Source organism: Meleagris gallopavo, chromosome 8 (genome assembly GCF_000146605.3).
Source record: "Meleagris gallopavo isolate NT-WF06-2002-E0010 breed Aviagen turkey brand Nicholas breeding stock chromosome 8, Turkey_5.1, whole genome shotgun sequence".
NCBI classification, from domain to species: domain Eukaryota; kingdom Metazoa; phylum Chordata; class Aves; order Galliformes; family Phasianidae; genus Meleagris; species Meleagris gallopavo.
In genome coordinates this window covers 23,281,841-23,297,578 of record NC_015018.2, presented here as the reverse complement: position 1 = coordinate 23,297,578, position 15,738 = coordinate 23,281,841, and the positions used below count along the sequence as shown (strand labels likewise).

Here is a 15,738-nt window from a genome sequence, read left to right as displayed (position 1 = left end):
ATTGGGCAGCCACAGATCTGTTCCATATCCCCTGCATAGCTTTTTCTAGCTTTCAGTAGAAGAAAGCTAGAAAATTCCCTTTTTCTGAGGGATAAAAATGGAAGCACCTCCTGGGCTTTGGTACATCCAAACACCGCAGTCATCCTGATATTTTCCATATCCATTTAAGGACTGAATGAAGGCTTATCATATCCAGGGGTCTTTTTTGTACTCTATGTTTAATATAACGTTCTTTATTATATTTATCTTGTTTCTTATGTCTGAGACTTTCATTTATAATGTTACTTTGAAGACTGGGCCTCCCTGTAAACTGTCTTTTTAGGAAAATTGAGTCACATTTGCAGTAGATCTTTAATGTGTTTAAGTCTTGGGTTCCTTTATGTTTTTATATGGTCACCAGTTCTACTTTTGACTCGTGGCTTGAACTGAAAACAGAAAAGCCAAAAAGTGCAAATGTTTCCAAAATGTCCCTTATTCTTTGCAGTGTATTTATAAAAGTTGCAAAGAAATGCAAAAATCTCCCACAGCAGCATTTCTGGAGGAGGGAAGCAGTCTGTTCTCTACAGTTACCCCATGCCCCTTCCCAGGAAAAGAGCCTTACTGCAGTTATGCAGTACAAGTACATTGTGATCCTGGAGAAACTAAGAAATATTTTGTAAGTAGGGATGGTTCTCCTCATTTATTGGGGGTAGAAGCAAGAAAGCAGCAAGGTTTTGGTATATCCAACATCAGGCAGTGCAGGAAGGTGGACATGTTGCAACCATTGCTTAAATCACATAAGTGTAGATGAATGCTTTGGATGTATATTGAAGGTTTCCTGTGTGCTCTGTGCTGTTACCTCTAGGCATCACATCCTACAGGGATGGCTCAGCGCCAACCTTGTGGTGAGATAACCACTTGGAACAAGAAAGATTGGTGGCACTCTGAAATGATGACTTCAGAGGACAAACCAACTGATGGGTTTGATCCTGAAATCAACTCTGATAAGGCACTTTGTCCTGTCTGGGACTAAAGGCTTTAACAGTTTACAGAGTAGCAGCCAGGACGAGGAAAGGCAAACAGAAGGGGCAGAGCCTGGGAGGGTGCAGAGCCTCTGTTACTGGGCTGTTAAAGGCATTGGTGTCATTTACCTCTCAACTTCTGTAACCATGACAAAATCAAAGCCACATATTCGGATTTGGGATCTGATTTCATCTTGTAGCCCATTTTCTTATCCCACCATCTATGGATTAGTATCTCACTTGCCTGCTGGCAAAAGAAGTTTGGATCAGGAGGTGGTATATATGCCTGCGGTTTTTTTCACATAGACATTTCATGGATTAAATAATGCTGGCAGATACTGTTTCTGCACCACAAGGATAACATATAATTTATTCTTGTCTCAATACATTAAAAGAAATACAGCACAAAAGAAAAAGGGAAGAAAACCACCAAAAAAGGATATGAAGATAAAATCCCTTAGAGCCAAAAAAATACCAACTCCATGACATCCTTGTATGTGGGGAAACTCAGCTCCTCGATTATTTTGATAAACTTTGTTACAAGTAATATAACACAAAACCCAGCTATTTGTTTAATCTTAGCTGACTTGCAGAAATGTCATCCATTAAGGATGCTGATATTATTATTTTTTCACTTTAAAGAAGAAAAAAAGAGCTTGTTTGTACTTCTTATTATTTGGTTTTCCTCTGTAGGTTTATAAGGTATCTATCACCCAAACCTTGTTCCGTGTGCACTGCTGTTGTGTGTGCAAGGCTGGGAGCACTGCCATGGGAGGAGGTTAGATGGGCAGCAATGGGGTTGTGATGGAGCACTGGTCCCAACATGCCAGAGTAACACCATGGTGGAGGTGACATTATTTGTGAAATAATGTAAAAACATACAGCTACTTGCTACCCAAAGTGGAGGTGATGTTCCTAACCCCCCCCTATTCTCTGTTTCCTCCTCAGGTAAGATCCTGTTCCGGAGGAGCCACGTCCGAGATGTAGCTGTGAAGAGGCTGAAGCCCATTGACGAATACTGCAGGGTAAGGAGCTCCAGGGAGGGTGTAGAAGAGCTGCCAGGTGGCTCACAGCCATCAGCTGCACTGCACCTTTCTCCATGTTCACTACCAAGAGTTTCATCTGTGTTGAGCCCATCGCAGCGGGGGGGGTCTTCTTTAAGCAAATATGGTCCATCCCAAACACCACCAAGATTAATGAGGCAGCTGTGCTGCCCATCTGAAGCACCATGTTGGTGCCTTATTTAATCAGAAAAATCCATAAGCACAGTCTCTTCACATAAAAGCGGATTATATTTCTACTTCAGTCTTGATGAATGCAAGAGTTCAGTAGGCAAAGAGGCACAACAAAGATGGCATTTTCTTCTTCCCCTGCCCATCTGTGCTGCAGGAGGGAAATTTCAGGTTTGTGCAGTGCTAGAGATGGACTGGCGGATTCCAGGAGTGTTTTCTTGTAAGAAGTGAAAGCCTGGAAATTTATGACAGGACAGAAAAGCCTGCTGTGTGGAAGAGAGGGTTTAGTGACCTGGTCTTTCCTTTCCAGCTTAGACTTCATGATTCGATCATAATTGATCCTCTGACAGCAGATTAAAAGTTATTTCTATGCAGGACCGATACCCGACTTTTGGGGAGGTATTGAGCACGTCAGTGTATAATTTAAACCCCATACTTCCTCTTTTCAGTCCCATGGCATTTTCTTTCCATTTTTAAAAAGTCAGAGGACAACGTGGAGGGGAAAACCTCTGTTCCCAGTCAGACATTTGCTCATCCACAGCAATGTGGATAGTGCAGATGTGCACAGTGAGCAGATCCCTGCAGTGCCTGGGGCACACTGCAGGCAGTGATGACGTGGCCCCAGCAAACCCCTGCCTTCTGCCTCACCCGGGCAAGGAAGCTGTAAGCAAAGTCTTATCACATGAGATCAGGCTTTCTACACAACAATTAACATGCTGTCTTCCTGCTGACGGCCAAGTGGCTGCTTCAAAATGGTCCCACCGCGTCGCCAGCCTCCCTCCTTCAGACAGGAACTGCCCCCGACGCGAGCAGCCAGGACGAATGTCAGGGTTCACCCAGCAGATGCATGGCAGAGAAAGCAGTGATTTACTTGGTGGGAGCCCCCGCCCCAGGCTGGAAACTGCTTATCTGGGACCCCATTGTCTGTGCCCAGACAGCCCCAGTCCGGCACTGCCCTGCCACTCACCTCTGAGGAGCATGGCATCACAAAGCTGGTGCACATGGGTCTTAGTGGGACCTGTGAATAGGGTCATATGTCCCTCTTCGCGTAATTTCTTTTTTTTCTACCTTTCTTAGCCTGTCCAGTGAATGTTTTGACTCATTAAGAATTGTGCAGAGCTGTAGAGAAAGAGTATTGCTTTGAGAGGTTAATCCTGCTCATCTGAAAGAGGAGTGCAAAGCTTATGTCAGAGTCATAGAATGGCTTGGGTTAGAAGGGACTTTAAAGATCATCAAGCTCCAGCCAGCTGTCGTGGGCAGAGTTGTCCCATGCTGGTCCTAAAATGAGTAGGCAGACAACAAGCTTAATTTAAAAAAAAAGAAAAAAAAAAGGAATGATGTGGGTGTAGTTGATGGAGAAAATCTGATGTGAGAGAGTGAAATGAATACATGAGACAACAGGGCTTTGTCCATTGGAATCTGTGAGGATGTAGAGGAGTCAGGCAGCTTCAGATGCAAAGTTTGTGGTAATTTTTTTGCCAGATGAGGAGACTCTATCCACCTAGAAAGATGAAGCACAAATGAGCCCTGGGAAATGCATGAGGCAAATGTTCGACCATTTGTTGTTTTGTTGTCTCTGACAGAGCACAGCAATTTGCATGGCTGAGAAGCATGTCTGACTTCTGGTTTGATGTTTTGTGGCTCCTGCTGGGGGCATGGGAGCAAGGACAGGCAGGCAAAAGCTGTCCCACACTTTGTGGGACGCTGGCAATATGGGGAGCCCTGCAAAAAGTATTGGCCAACAGCATGGGCCTTGCAGCCCTGCAGGCCTGTTGGGTTCTTTGCTGCTGTGTGCCAGCTGAGGGCATGGCATCATAGAGATACCCAGGCTACTGCTTTTGGTAAAGTCTCGGGAAGCTTTAACATTGTGATGAAAAGTGGAGTGGGACATACAGGGAAAGATATCCAGGGCATTTCTCTGTAAACACGTGAAAGTGAGGTTCTGGATGTCTGAGAGAGGATGTAATCTGAGCAAGTTAGCAAACAAGCTCAGTTTTGCCTGTAAATATGTGCTGCCAACTGGAATTGATATCTCTGGATGATTTCCCTCCTAACTCTACTAACTCTAGGCTTGGAATTAGCCTGGTGCAATTCAAGGTCTTCTGGGCCCCATGGGCCTGGTTTTCTTAATTTTTTTGGAGTTTTTGATGATGTGAAAGCAACACCAATTTCACAGTCTTGTCTTGCTAGGGGCATTTTATTTAGTAAGCTTCTGATCTCCCAAACACACCTCCTGGGTGTGCCTGTCCACTATGCATCACCCTGTGTGGAAGAAAGACCAAACCACACGGTCTCCTTCCTCAGCCCTCTGGGAAGACCCAGGGCAGCATTGCAGCCTGGCATCTTTGTGTCAGTGCTGACTGATGGAAGCATCTCTATGCTGGAGAGCTTTGAAGAGATGAGTCCCTTTGTCATAAATACTTCAGTTTGTCACGCGCTTTTATGCTATCCCAGCTGGAGGTGGATTTATCTTGAAGCTTATGGGCTTTTCCAAAGTGCCCAAATGCACACCGCCTAAACAAAATTAAATGAGCAGATTGCATCAACTCCAGGAAATTTTAGTCATTCTTTTATGAAAGTTTACAAGTTTACTCTTCAAAAACGGAAAAAACATAATTGCCTCCCTCTTGATCTCTCAGTCCAGGCTCTCTTTCAAGATTTTACCTTTCTCTAAGCTAGGGCTGAATTAAAATAAAATAGCCATTGGTCCTGGTCAATAATGGAGGGTTTAAGTGGAAAACTTTTGAACTTCATCAGTCATTTTTACCCTACCTTTCAGAATCCTGATGTTTTTAGACCAGCTTCAGTAGTAAGAGTTAATTATTTGCAATGTCTCTTTTGGTACCTGGTGTAGAACTTCACTTCCCAGCTTCTTATGGCCCTTTCATGTCAGAGCCCCTTCTATGTGTGAATCATTTCCAAAACTGCACCCTTTTTCCACCTCACCTCAATGCTTTATTTATTCTCACATCTCCCTACTTCTCCAGCCTGAGTCACTGCCATGCACTCTTCACCCAAGTCTCTAGCGTGGTAGAACAGAATCACAGAGTCATTTGAGTAGGCTGGGACCTTTATGGATCATCTAGTCCAACTGTCCAACTCCTTTCCAGTGAACAGGGACACCTACAGCTCTGACTGTCAGTGTTTGCCATCTGGCCTCCACAATTCATTTTTTTGGGGTTTAAGCTTGGAGGAAATGTGAGGCTCTCAACAAAACAGATGCAAAAAGTATTTTCAGATAAGTAAAATTATTTTTCTGTTCTGAGAAGTGAACTACGATAATTGCACTTTCCCTCTTGGTGAACTCATGACCATTCCTAAACATCTGCCACAACCAATTATTGTTAATTAGGATGATAAGCAGTTGAGAACAGGATACTTAATATGAAAAGTCAGGGAGCCGTAATCATGCAGTAGTCAGCTGTCTCTGTGTGCGGAGCTGGGATTAACCCCACTGAGCACAGGGAAACCGGGTGCCTGAACCCTGTGCATGATTCACCCCCCAGAGCTGAGTGTCCCCAGTGGGGCAGATAGATTCCCCCCAAGAGTGCTGGCCCTCCTCCAATGGTTGTACAAGTGGTTAAGCAAGTGCAACCAGTCTCCAGTTTTAGACACAAAAGGTTCAGCGGGGTGAATATCCTTGTATGCATATCCACACACCTCCTGCATATCTCCATAAACGCATGTCAGTGCATCTGGTTTTTATAAATGTATCCGCGTTAAATGCAACACGCAGCACTCAAAGCATGCTTAAATACTGCGTGTTTCTTTATCCATGTGCGTGCATTTTAATGTAATAAGTTCCCACCGAGCTGTTTGCAGTCCATGTGACCTACAGCACCGAGCCCCAGCCTGCACCCCGTGCTGTGCTTTGCTGTGGGTGCTGTGTGAGGCAGACAGCCGGTCGTGCTGGATGCCAGGGGCTGATTGCTAACGCCCTGCCTGACGTGACAGCTTTTCTAATAGCTTTTCCAGTCACCTGCGTCTCCATGAGACTGTCTGAAACCTGTAATATAGAGAGACAGACATCATTACAGGCTGAAATAGCACATAAAAGCATATCTTCTGAGGAGTGTGTGAGGTCTAGCAGCGCACGTCTGCCTTCGCCTTCCAAAGAAGGAATCTCACTGATAACACTCGGCAGTGGTGTAAGGATGAATTCTGCTCACTGGCACTTTTTATCTCTCACCTTTCCTGTGCAAGTTCCTTGCTGTTTCTGTATGTGTGCTGTTTGTAACTGCATGTATTTACCTCTGTTTTCTGCTTACCAGGAAGAATGTCACATCCCTATCCTTTCCATCCTTTCACCATCTGTTTTCCTCTTTTCTCCTTGACCTCGCAGTCCTGCCTTCAGCTTGCTGCAGTTCTGCCTGGAGCCGTTTTGCTAGAATGTGTATTTGCCCAAATGTGTGTTTCCCCCTTGCAGAGGAGCAGAGATGTTGCATATGTCCTCAGTGATTGGCTGCAGACTTACACCTGAGCTCCCCAAAAACATGCGATGGCAGGTTATTGTCAGGTGGTTTTCATTTAATTGGGCTGAAAACATCAGCACTCTTGGAGGTGATTCTGCAGCGTGAGAGCCAGCTCTGCCCCAGGGCCACTGTGTCCCCAGGGTTTGTGAGCTGATGGCTGTGTGTGGAACAGATTCAGCTCTTTGGTTCTTGTCCATTGCTCTCTGCCTGGGAAGGAGAAGAACCAAGGAGGGCCTTTTCAGTTAGAATCATAGAATCATCAAATCATCTGAGTTGGAGGGAACTCTTAAAGGCCATCTGGTCCAACGCCCCTACTCTGAACAGAGCTCCATCAGGTGCTCAGAGCCCCATCCAGCCTGACCTTGGGTGTTTTCAGGAATGGGGCACCCACCGCTTTTCTGGGCAGTCTTCCCAGTTCCTCCTCACTCTTATTGTAAAAACTTCTTCCTTATATCCAATCTAAGTATCTCCTCTTTTAGTTTGAAACCAGCTGTCCTCCTGCAGCTCAGCATGACCACGATGCTCACCTTAATGCTTCTGGAGATTTCCAAACAGGGGACCACCAGATCAGAGGAGTCAGATTTCTTAAAGCTTCCATTGATTTAGAAACATAAAACAACACAGCCGCTGCTGGTGTGTTCCTACATCACTGAAAACCCACTCTGTGCTCTGATCCAGTACTGACATCTGTAGCCTGCTTTTTAGGAAGGGCAAATACCTGCAACATGTAGGGAAGTGATGTTTCTTTGAGAAGGTGTCTGATGTCCAGGACCCCCTGTGATACATTTAACTTGGGTATTTATGTTTCTCTAGTAATGATACGTATCATTTGCTGTTGACCCATTGACTGCACAAGATCAAGCCCTTAGAGATTTCAAAACACACTGTAGATATTAAGTATCTGAGCCTTGTAACCTTTCAGCAGATTAGGTAAGTGTTATTGCTCAGCATTTTAAATGGATAACAGAAGATGTATCCCTGCTGAATTTCATGGAATGAGGTTAAGTAACCTGTCCAAACCAAGAAGGGCGTTAGTAATGGAGCCAGCAATGGATCTTGGCTCCATACGCTGATCTTCAGACAGCAGCGCTGCCTGGTTGGGTTTCAGCTGAATAAAATGTGCTCCAGTGTCTGAGATGATGCATTGTTTCTCTTTCAGCATCGTTACTGTTCCCTGAGCATCTGCTGGTTTCCCAGTATTATTCCTGTTTTTATGCACCAGGAATAAAGGCAGAGAGCTCACACCTTTCTTACACTGTTGAGCAAAACAGCAGGATTGAGTGGATAGCAACGGAGGCTGAGGTGTCTTTCATTCAAAGTAGAGGACTTCAGTTTTCCATCTCTTACACTTGATCCTCCATTAGCTGCAGGATCCAGCAGTGCTGTGTAGCGATGCCCAGCTACTGCCAGGCTTCTGCTGCTGATGCTGCTTCCTTGAAACAAGGTGTTTTTTTCTGCTCTGTGGAACAGTTGCTTGTGGCCGAAAGTCAGCTTCTCTTTCATAGGCTTGCTGATATCACATGAATTTTCTGAATTTTCCCTGCATTTGTATAGTATTCCTCAAGCAGGAATATGTAAGCTTTAGGCCTGGAAGCACTCATCTTGTAGTTTCAGGCCACCTCAAACAGGATCAGGTTGCCTAATACTGGAAACTGCTGCTTCAGATTAGGTTTTTATTTGGGGGGACTATTTTCCGTGATGTCCCCAAGCAGGAGTAGTCTTGGAAACAAATTTGTTCTCTTCTGAAGTTTGCCTAGAAGCAGACACATTAGCAGATTGCCCATCCTGTCTTCGTACTTTGGCTGGGCCTCCTTGGCTGTCTGACCAAGATAAAGCAGATGTTTCATGGGTTAGTATAACCAGTTTGCCCTAATGCACCTTCATTTAGCTCTGCTGTAGTTTTTCATCCATCTCTCAAGATTGTTTGTCCTACTTCCAACTAACAGATGAGCCAGGCAATCTCATTTTGTCAAATGGGTTTACAGCACTTCTAAGAAGTTTGGTCTATATTTAACCCGTGGCCTATTTTCACTATAACTTAGCACAGGGGAAGGTTAACTCCAGCTTCTTCTCCTCTCCTAATGGTCTCTTCTGCAGTAAATCTCAGAATTATGACACGTGAAGCTGCTGTTTGCGGGCTGGGGATGGCTGCGTGGCTTCCTTGGGCACTGTTGGGATCTATAGCTTGGGCAGCAAATTCACAGCATGATTCTGCCTTGTGTGCTTGTCTCACCAGTTTCCAATCCACTTCCACGTTAGGGTGGTTCTTCCCAAATTATACTCACTATTGCTGAGTGTGACAAGTGCTACATATCTGTATCTTGCAAAGCACATGGATATTGTTAGCCCGGATGCACTGCAGTGAAGCTGCCTTTGTGCAGAAATAGCCTCCAGGCTTTTTTTTTTTTTCAGGCAACTGATCAAATTTCTTTCCTATTAATTTAGGAACAAATTGTGTGCTTTTGTTTGTTTGTTTTCTAGCAAACTCTGCTAAAACAGAAAAATGTTGACAGTGCTAAACAGAAAGCTTTATGGGGAACATTAATCTATTGTATGAGTAGGTGTTGAGTCTGCAGATTTTCATTGCTTGTATTTGTATGCATTGACTTAAGAGCTTCTAAACCCTAGCCACACTGCCTTGAGGTACTGTTCAAACCTGTCACAAAGATCCTGCCACAGAGTATTAAATCAATTCAGTGTAATGCTTTTGCTCACACGGTCCGAATCCTGCTCTTGGGCACGTAGGAAAAAGTGACACTGGCCAACACTAGGTACCATCACTTATCTGAATTCATCACTTCCTACTTGACATTTTCAGTCAAGTTGTGCAATTCCCTTTCTTCTCAGACAAGTAGCTGGACCTGATGCTTTCCTTTTCTATTTCCTTCCCCCTGCCAAGATATTGTTTTGCTACTTCTTGCTTGGTAGTTTAAATACTTGAGGCCATGTTTTTAAGCTGGCTTTTCTAAGTGCTTATCCCTCCCTTTTTGATTCCCTCTGCAGGCGCTGGTTCGACTTCCCCCTCACATTTCACAGTGTGATGAAGTCTTCAGGTTTTTTGAGGCTCGTCCAGAAGACCTCAACCCTCCAAAAGAGTAAGTGCTGCATGCATTTCCAGTTCTTCTTAGTTGACTGGAAGAAAGATGAAGGTCATTCACTTAAATGCTACTGTAAATGTGGGAACAGATTTTGTAGCTTTCAAGCAGTACCTTAGAAAATGCCCAGCAATTACATATAACCCCTTGGGTGTGTGGAGGACAGAGAAGTCAAGCAGCTCTCAAACACATTTTTCAGCCACCCCGCCCACTTTTGCATTGTTTCTTGCTGATGCTTCTAATGAGGGAACCTCCCCTTGCTTGTGAGTATTACCTGATAATTATCACCAAGGACTCATTTAGTTGGCACGGCAGCAGGGGGAAATCCTGCCAGTAAGTACTCAGCTAATAATTACCAGCTGCTTCTTTAAATGTTCTCCTGCCCACTTTAAATGTACTCCTGCCCTCCCTTTAGTTATCTGAAGGGAGCAAGATTGTGGTCCAAATCCAAAATTGTCTCTGGAGAGCCTATTCTTTCTAAGCAGGAAGCTAAGAAAAAGGCTAGGAAAAGAGTTTCCATTGAACACAAAGCAGAATCATAGCCTTTACCTTGGAACAGACAGGCTGATTCATGGTGATATTGTCACAGTTCAGAGAACTAATTTATCCAGGGAAAGCATTGGCAAGAGAGTATTTACAAGCAACCGTGCTGCCTTTTCTCCTGTATAACAAGCAGGACATATTTTGTTGTGCTCTTCAGTAATATGTTGACTTGGTCCCCTTGTGTTTTGTGCAGCTCTGTGGCATGATTTGAAACCTGATTGCAGGCAGTGTTTCTGTAATTTGGTCTCACCTGTATTAGCATGGCCCAGTAATATTCTCAGAATCATGGAATCATTAAGGTTGAAAAGACATTTAAGATCATCTAGTCCAGCCCTAGCCCATTCCCACCATACCCAGTAATCACATCCCTCAGTGCTACATCTCCACAGTTCTTGTAAACCCCCATGGATGGTGATTCCACCACCTCCCTGGGCAGCCTGTGCCAATGCCTCCCCACTCTTTCTGAGAGGAAATTTTTCCCAGTACGCAACTTAAGGCCATTATCTCTCATCCTATCGCTGTTACTTGGGAGAAGAGACCAACCCTCATCTCTCTACAACTTCCTGTAGACTCACAGAAATGTTAAGGTTGGATATGGCCTCTAAGATCATCCAGTCCAATAGAAGATGGATATAAAATTTGAGGGGGTTGTTTGCCACTTTGGTGCATGCAGTACCTGTAGATAGCAGAAAGCTTTCCATTGACTTCAGCTGTCTTATGTTGGATCTGTAGCTGTGATGTTAGTGTAGAGGAGGGGATGTTTGCAGCTTGATTTCCAAACTTTCTCTATTGTGTATGTATGGCTTTGATCATATTGATATTTGTACTGAAGCAAATACTGCTAGTGCAGCTGAGAGCAAAGTCTTTTTGTTTGTAAAATGTGAAAAGGAGCAGCTTTAAAATGAAAAGTCTGCAAAAATAGCTGCTCTTTTTTTCTTTCTAGACAGGCTTGCTTTGGAGAAATTTCTGGGGTGAGCAGAAAAAATGAAGTTGCGTGTTCATTGTTAAACATGTGCTGCAAAGTCAGAAGGTGTTGCAGCAGGGTATATCTACACTGTGGAACCTACAGACCATCATGATTTTCATTTAAGTCTGGTAAAGAAGGTTTGTGGTTTAATTCCACAATTTCTGTCTGATGCAGGGAGACATCCACATGTTCTAGACAGGATCAGATCCCAGAGAAGGGGTAGGATCTCCACGGTTACAGGAGAGGTTGCCTGGAGGATCCCGCATGGACCTCAGGAATCTGCATTTAACACTGTTTAAAGCTCCTGCTTGGGTTCTGTATTGATTCAGAGCCTGTGGCATTAGGTCTCAGAGTTGGGACTGGACCTGACGGGCAGGGCACTAGCCATTATGGCTTTCTTTCTCTTTTCCTTCCTACATTTTGTTGAGGGCCTTTTGCTGAGCTCCCAGTTCAATGGCATTGAAGCAGTTTTCAAGTTACTCATTTACACACCCTAGGAAAAACAAAAAAGCCTAAATTTTCTCAGCCCAGGCTTTGCAACTTATTCCAGCCTAGTAATAAGTGTGATTTATTTCCCTAGAAAATGTAGAGCAATAACCTGATTAAATCTCACTTCACTAATGTCTGCAAGACATTAATCTAGCTGGGTTTAAACAAATCCTACCTCGTCTTCTGTAAGCAAACAGATCTTAGGGAAGGTGTCTAAGGTTTCTGCTGAGAGCGCTTCACAAAAGATGTATTGTTGGAACTGAAGATTAATCTCTACAAAAAGATGATGTAAAAGCCAATGGAAACATCTTAGTGTTTTTCTTCTGTGGACTGAGGAGGGATGGAGGAGGTGTGGGGCTCACTGGACCTCTGCGTAGGGTCTGGGAGAAGGGAGATTGTCAGACTCTGCACGAAGGAGTGCGGTCCGACAGAGAAATCCCTGATTCATTCCCTTGCTTTGTACTCTGCCAAGCCCCTTCAGAAGGAGCAAGCCAGCACTGCCTGAGCCCTGTGAAATCAGCCCTCCCTGGACCTCACTCACAGCCCCATTATCTCACTGGGGGTGGTAGGGGGTAGCCCGAGGGCAGCATCTAGGCTACCAGAATTATTTTCTCCTTATTCATCTGCTTCTTTTAGCACTGTGTGGCAATTGTTCATGCAGTGACGATGTAGCATACATATGGCACCCAGCTGGCTGTGTTAAAGGAGAGCAAATGTCACCAAGTGAGGGATTCAGCCACTAAGGGATGGCAGAATGGTGTTGCTCGTGCTGTTTTTGTGTCTTCTTTCTGTGTGCAGCAAGATGGGCTTTAGTTTCGGGATCGCCTGCTCTGTCTTTCTGCAGAAGCTCATCTTCATAAGACAAAGACTGACCTGGAGTTCATTTAGCTGACCTCCTGGAGTGAATCCCTCACTGCCCCTGCATGCTCTCCTCACTGGGCTGCAGCCGTTTGGCTTGCAGGATGCTCCCTGCAGGGTCATTTCCTACTACTGCTGTGTTCTGTACTCTGGTTTCCCATGGTGCTGAGCAGCATGCAATCCAGTTATAATAAAAGATGGGGTTTTCCAACACAGTTATAATCTGGCCAATTTGTTGGGTTGGATTTGCTGCTTATGTTTTCTCTTTCCTGTTTTGGTGATGGTCCAAGCTTTCGAGTTCTGTGACAATAGGCAGAAGGTATTCCATTCAGCACCACTAAAAGTCTTCCTTGTCCAGCAGCTTGCAGGCAGAGTTGGAGAGGTGTCTCCAGAGAGCATAGCTGGGCTGTGCCTACAGCGGTGCTGCAGCTGGGTCAGGTAGCTCACAACAGCAGGTTCCTTTTGTGCAGCATGGGATAGACCTTCAGATCACACTAAATCCTCTGTGGCAGAGTTTGGGAGCAATCTTGGACAGCTAGCCATGGTGAAAACATGTCCTTTGTAAGAGAGCTATGGGAAAAGTTACTGTAAAGAAAGAAGAAAGGACTTTTTTTATTTTTCCAGTATTCTACATTAAAACACCATGTCATTGAAAGCCATTCATTTCCTGGATGCTTCTGTTAATAATTATAATTACTAATAACTAAGCCAGAGGTAGATTAATTTCAGACTTCTACTGGGGATTTGGGTTTGAGGCTAAGGTCAGGCCAGGGCTCACAGTCAACAAACAGAATCTCAGAAACCATTTTTTTAATTATTCTTTTTTACAAAAAATAACAGAAATACCCAAAGAGGAGTATTAATCAATTCGACATTGCATACGGTCTACTGCTTTTAAGGCATTTTTGCTGTTTGATTCAAAATATCACAGCCAGACTGATCCTATGAGTGTTCATTTTCCTTTCTGATCTCACTCCAATATCAAAAGCAGACCAAGATCCGTTGGTGCATTTCTGCTGTCCTCCTCCTGCAGAAATTCAGGCAGGCTCAAGCAAGATTTCTGTTTAAACTACCAATAATAACATTAACAACTGAGTTTAAAGCAGCATTTATTATCTGAAATTATTTTATTGTGAAAGTCATAAAGTGATTTTAAAACAATATGCAAATCCAGACAAAGTGGGGCACTTAACTAAGTACAGAGATAATATTCTGTGTTTTGATGCAGAAAATGCATTTACTAATGGCAGTTTCTTTACTGAAGTACAGAAATTTATTGCATAGCTGTGGGCTTTCTGCATCATATGTCCATCACATAAATCCTAGTGTCCCATTCCAGGTTGCAGATGCTAGGCAGTAACTGTGAATGCAAATTGGATTCTCCCTTTGTTCTTCATCTATTACACACTTCTTGTAAAGAATCTAAAAAGAAGCTGCCATGGTAATACATTAATCATGTTTTAGTGTATGAGTTTGGAAGTGCTAAAGTACAGTTCTCCAATAGACTTGTTTTCTATCCATTAACTTGACTGTGTTACATATGACTATTCCAGGTTCCCAAATGATCTGCCCTGCAGTATCTAAGAAAAGAGGAGGCAAGTTTTTCATCTGTAGGACATCTATCTTTATTCTCAGTTGTTTGATATTAAGCTAATCATTTTTCTTGTATTCCATCCCTTTAGAATAGTGTTTCATGACACATTTGGGAGTGGATTCTCTGAGCAGATGTGCTGTAAGGAAGGCTGCTGTTCTTTGTTTGGGATTGATCTTTCTTACAGGGCATACAGAAGAGAGAATTTTCCCATCATTTAGGAATGCAGTTCAGCACCATCTCATGACAATCAGTATTTCAGTCCCTACTTGATGGTAGTATTGGGATCTCTCGATGAACTCATTTTTTCAGGAAAATTCATTCCACTTGAGAGATGCGGAATGGAAGTTAATTTCCCTAAGGAATGCAAAATCCGCAAGTGGTGGAAGTTTTAGTTTCATGTGATTCACCATCTGGGAAGTAAGTCATAATACACAGAACATGAAAAAAGAAAGACATATATCTGATATTTATCTGAAAAAATTGACTTGAAGATAAGACAGTTAAGATCCATTGTTCTGATGGGAATAAGAGTTTTATATTTTCAAAAAATTGCTCACTCACCTTTGCTGAGATTTGGTAGGTAAGGATGTAACAACCTGTGAAGGCTGTTTGCCAGACACCTTGTTTGGCTGTCCTTCCCCAGCCATCCGGTGTCATGGATTGCCGTGGGAATGAGCTGCCACAGGTCTCTGAGCATCTGGGTTCAGTGGAGCACCAAATGTGCCTTTTTTAGAAGAGCATTTGCTACGAAATGTTTATCCTCGACACCTAAATTTGTTGCGAAAATGGCTATGTGAAAGTGCTTCACAGCATGCTGCCCATAGTGTGGGATGTCAGAAATCTATGGCTGTGGTGAGTCTGCTGCCCCAGCAGCACTGCTGAGTCCTGGCAGTGCGAGGTCACCGTCAGATGGTCTCCAGATACCCCTGTTGGCTGCTGGCCTCCATCACTGCCTGCTGCCAGGATTCTTAGGAAGGTCTTACTCAGAGATGGTTATCTTAAACAAAACCAACACATGGATGGAGCGCTCTCTAGGTCTGGAAAAAAAAGAAATAACACATGCACAACTCATCCTCTTCTTTAGTTTCACATGGGAATTTCCCCTTTTGTTCGTAACATATAAATGATTTGGGCTGCATATCAAATGGAGGGTATTGAAACTCTCTGCTGGCTGCAGTCTCCGTGGTACCAGGAGGTAATGCAGCCTGCCTGAGAGATTTGAATCTTTCCGCTCTTTGGCCAAAAAAATAAAAGGGAAATTGCGTGTAGATAAATATCACACAATAAATGCTGGGGAAAAACAGACTGCATGTTAAATGAAATAGATTCAGCAACCACAAAAAAAAACAACAAACCCAAAACCCACCAAAAACCGAACAACAAAAAGATGTGGAGGAATGGCAGTTGGAACAGCATACAGCACTGCTGTAACAGTACACTGTTCAGCAAGAGCTTGTATTCCTTGTCTTCAGTATGACATTTGGACT

At 43.8% G+C, this 15,738-nt stretch overlaps 1 protein-coding gene across 3 annotated transcripts in view; it reads left to right on the top strand.

Annotated features, from left to right (window-relative positions):
- SH3PXD2A (SH3 and PX domains 2A) overlaps window positions 1-15,738 on the top strand; it is a 228,984-nt gene that overhangs the window by 90,154 nt on the left and 123,092 nt on the right. For all 3 annotated transcript variants that reach the window (XM_031554493.1, XM_010714667.3, XM_010714665.3), the window contains exons 4-5: window positions 1,950-2,026; window positions 9,709-9,800. In XM_031554493.1, coding sequence (XP_031410353.1) covers window positions 1,950-2,026; window positions 9,709-9,800 — 169 coding nt within the window. The remainder of the gene's footprint in view (window positions 1-1,949; window positions 2,027-9,708; window positions 9,801-15,738) is intronic.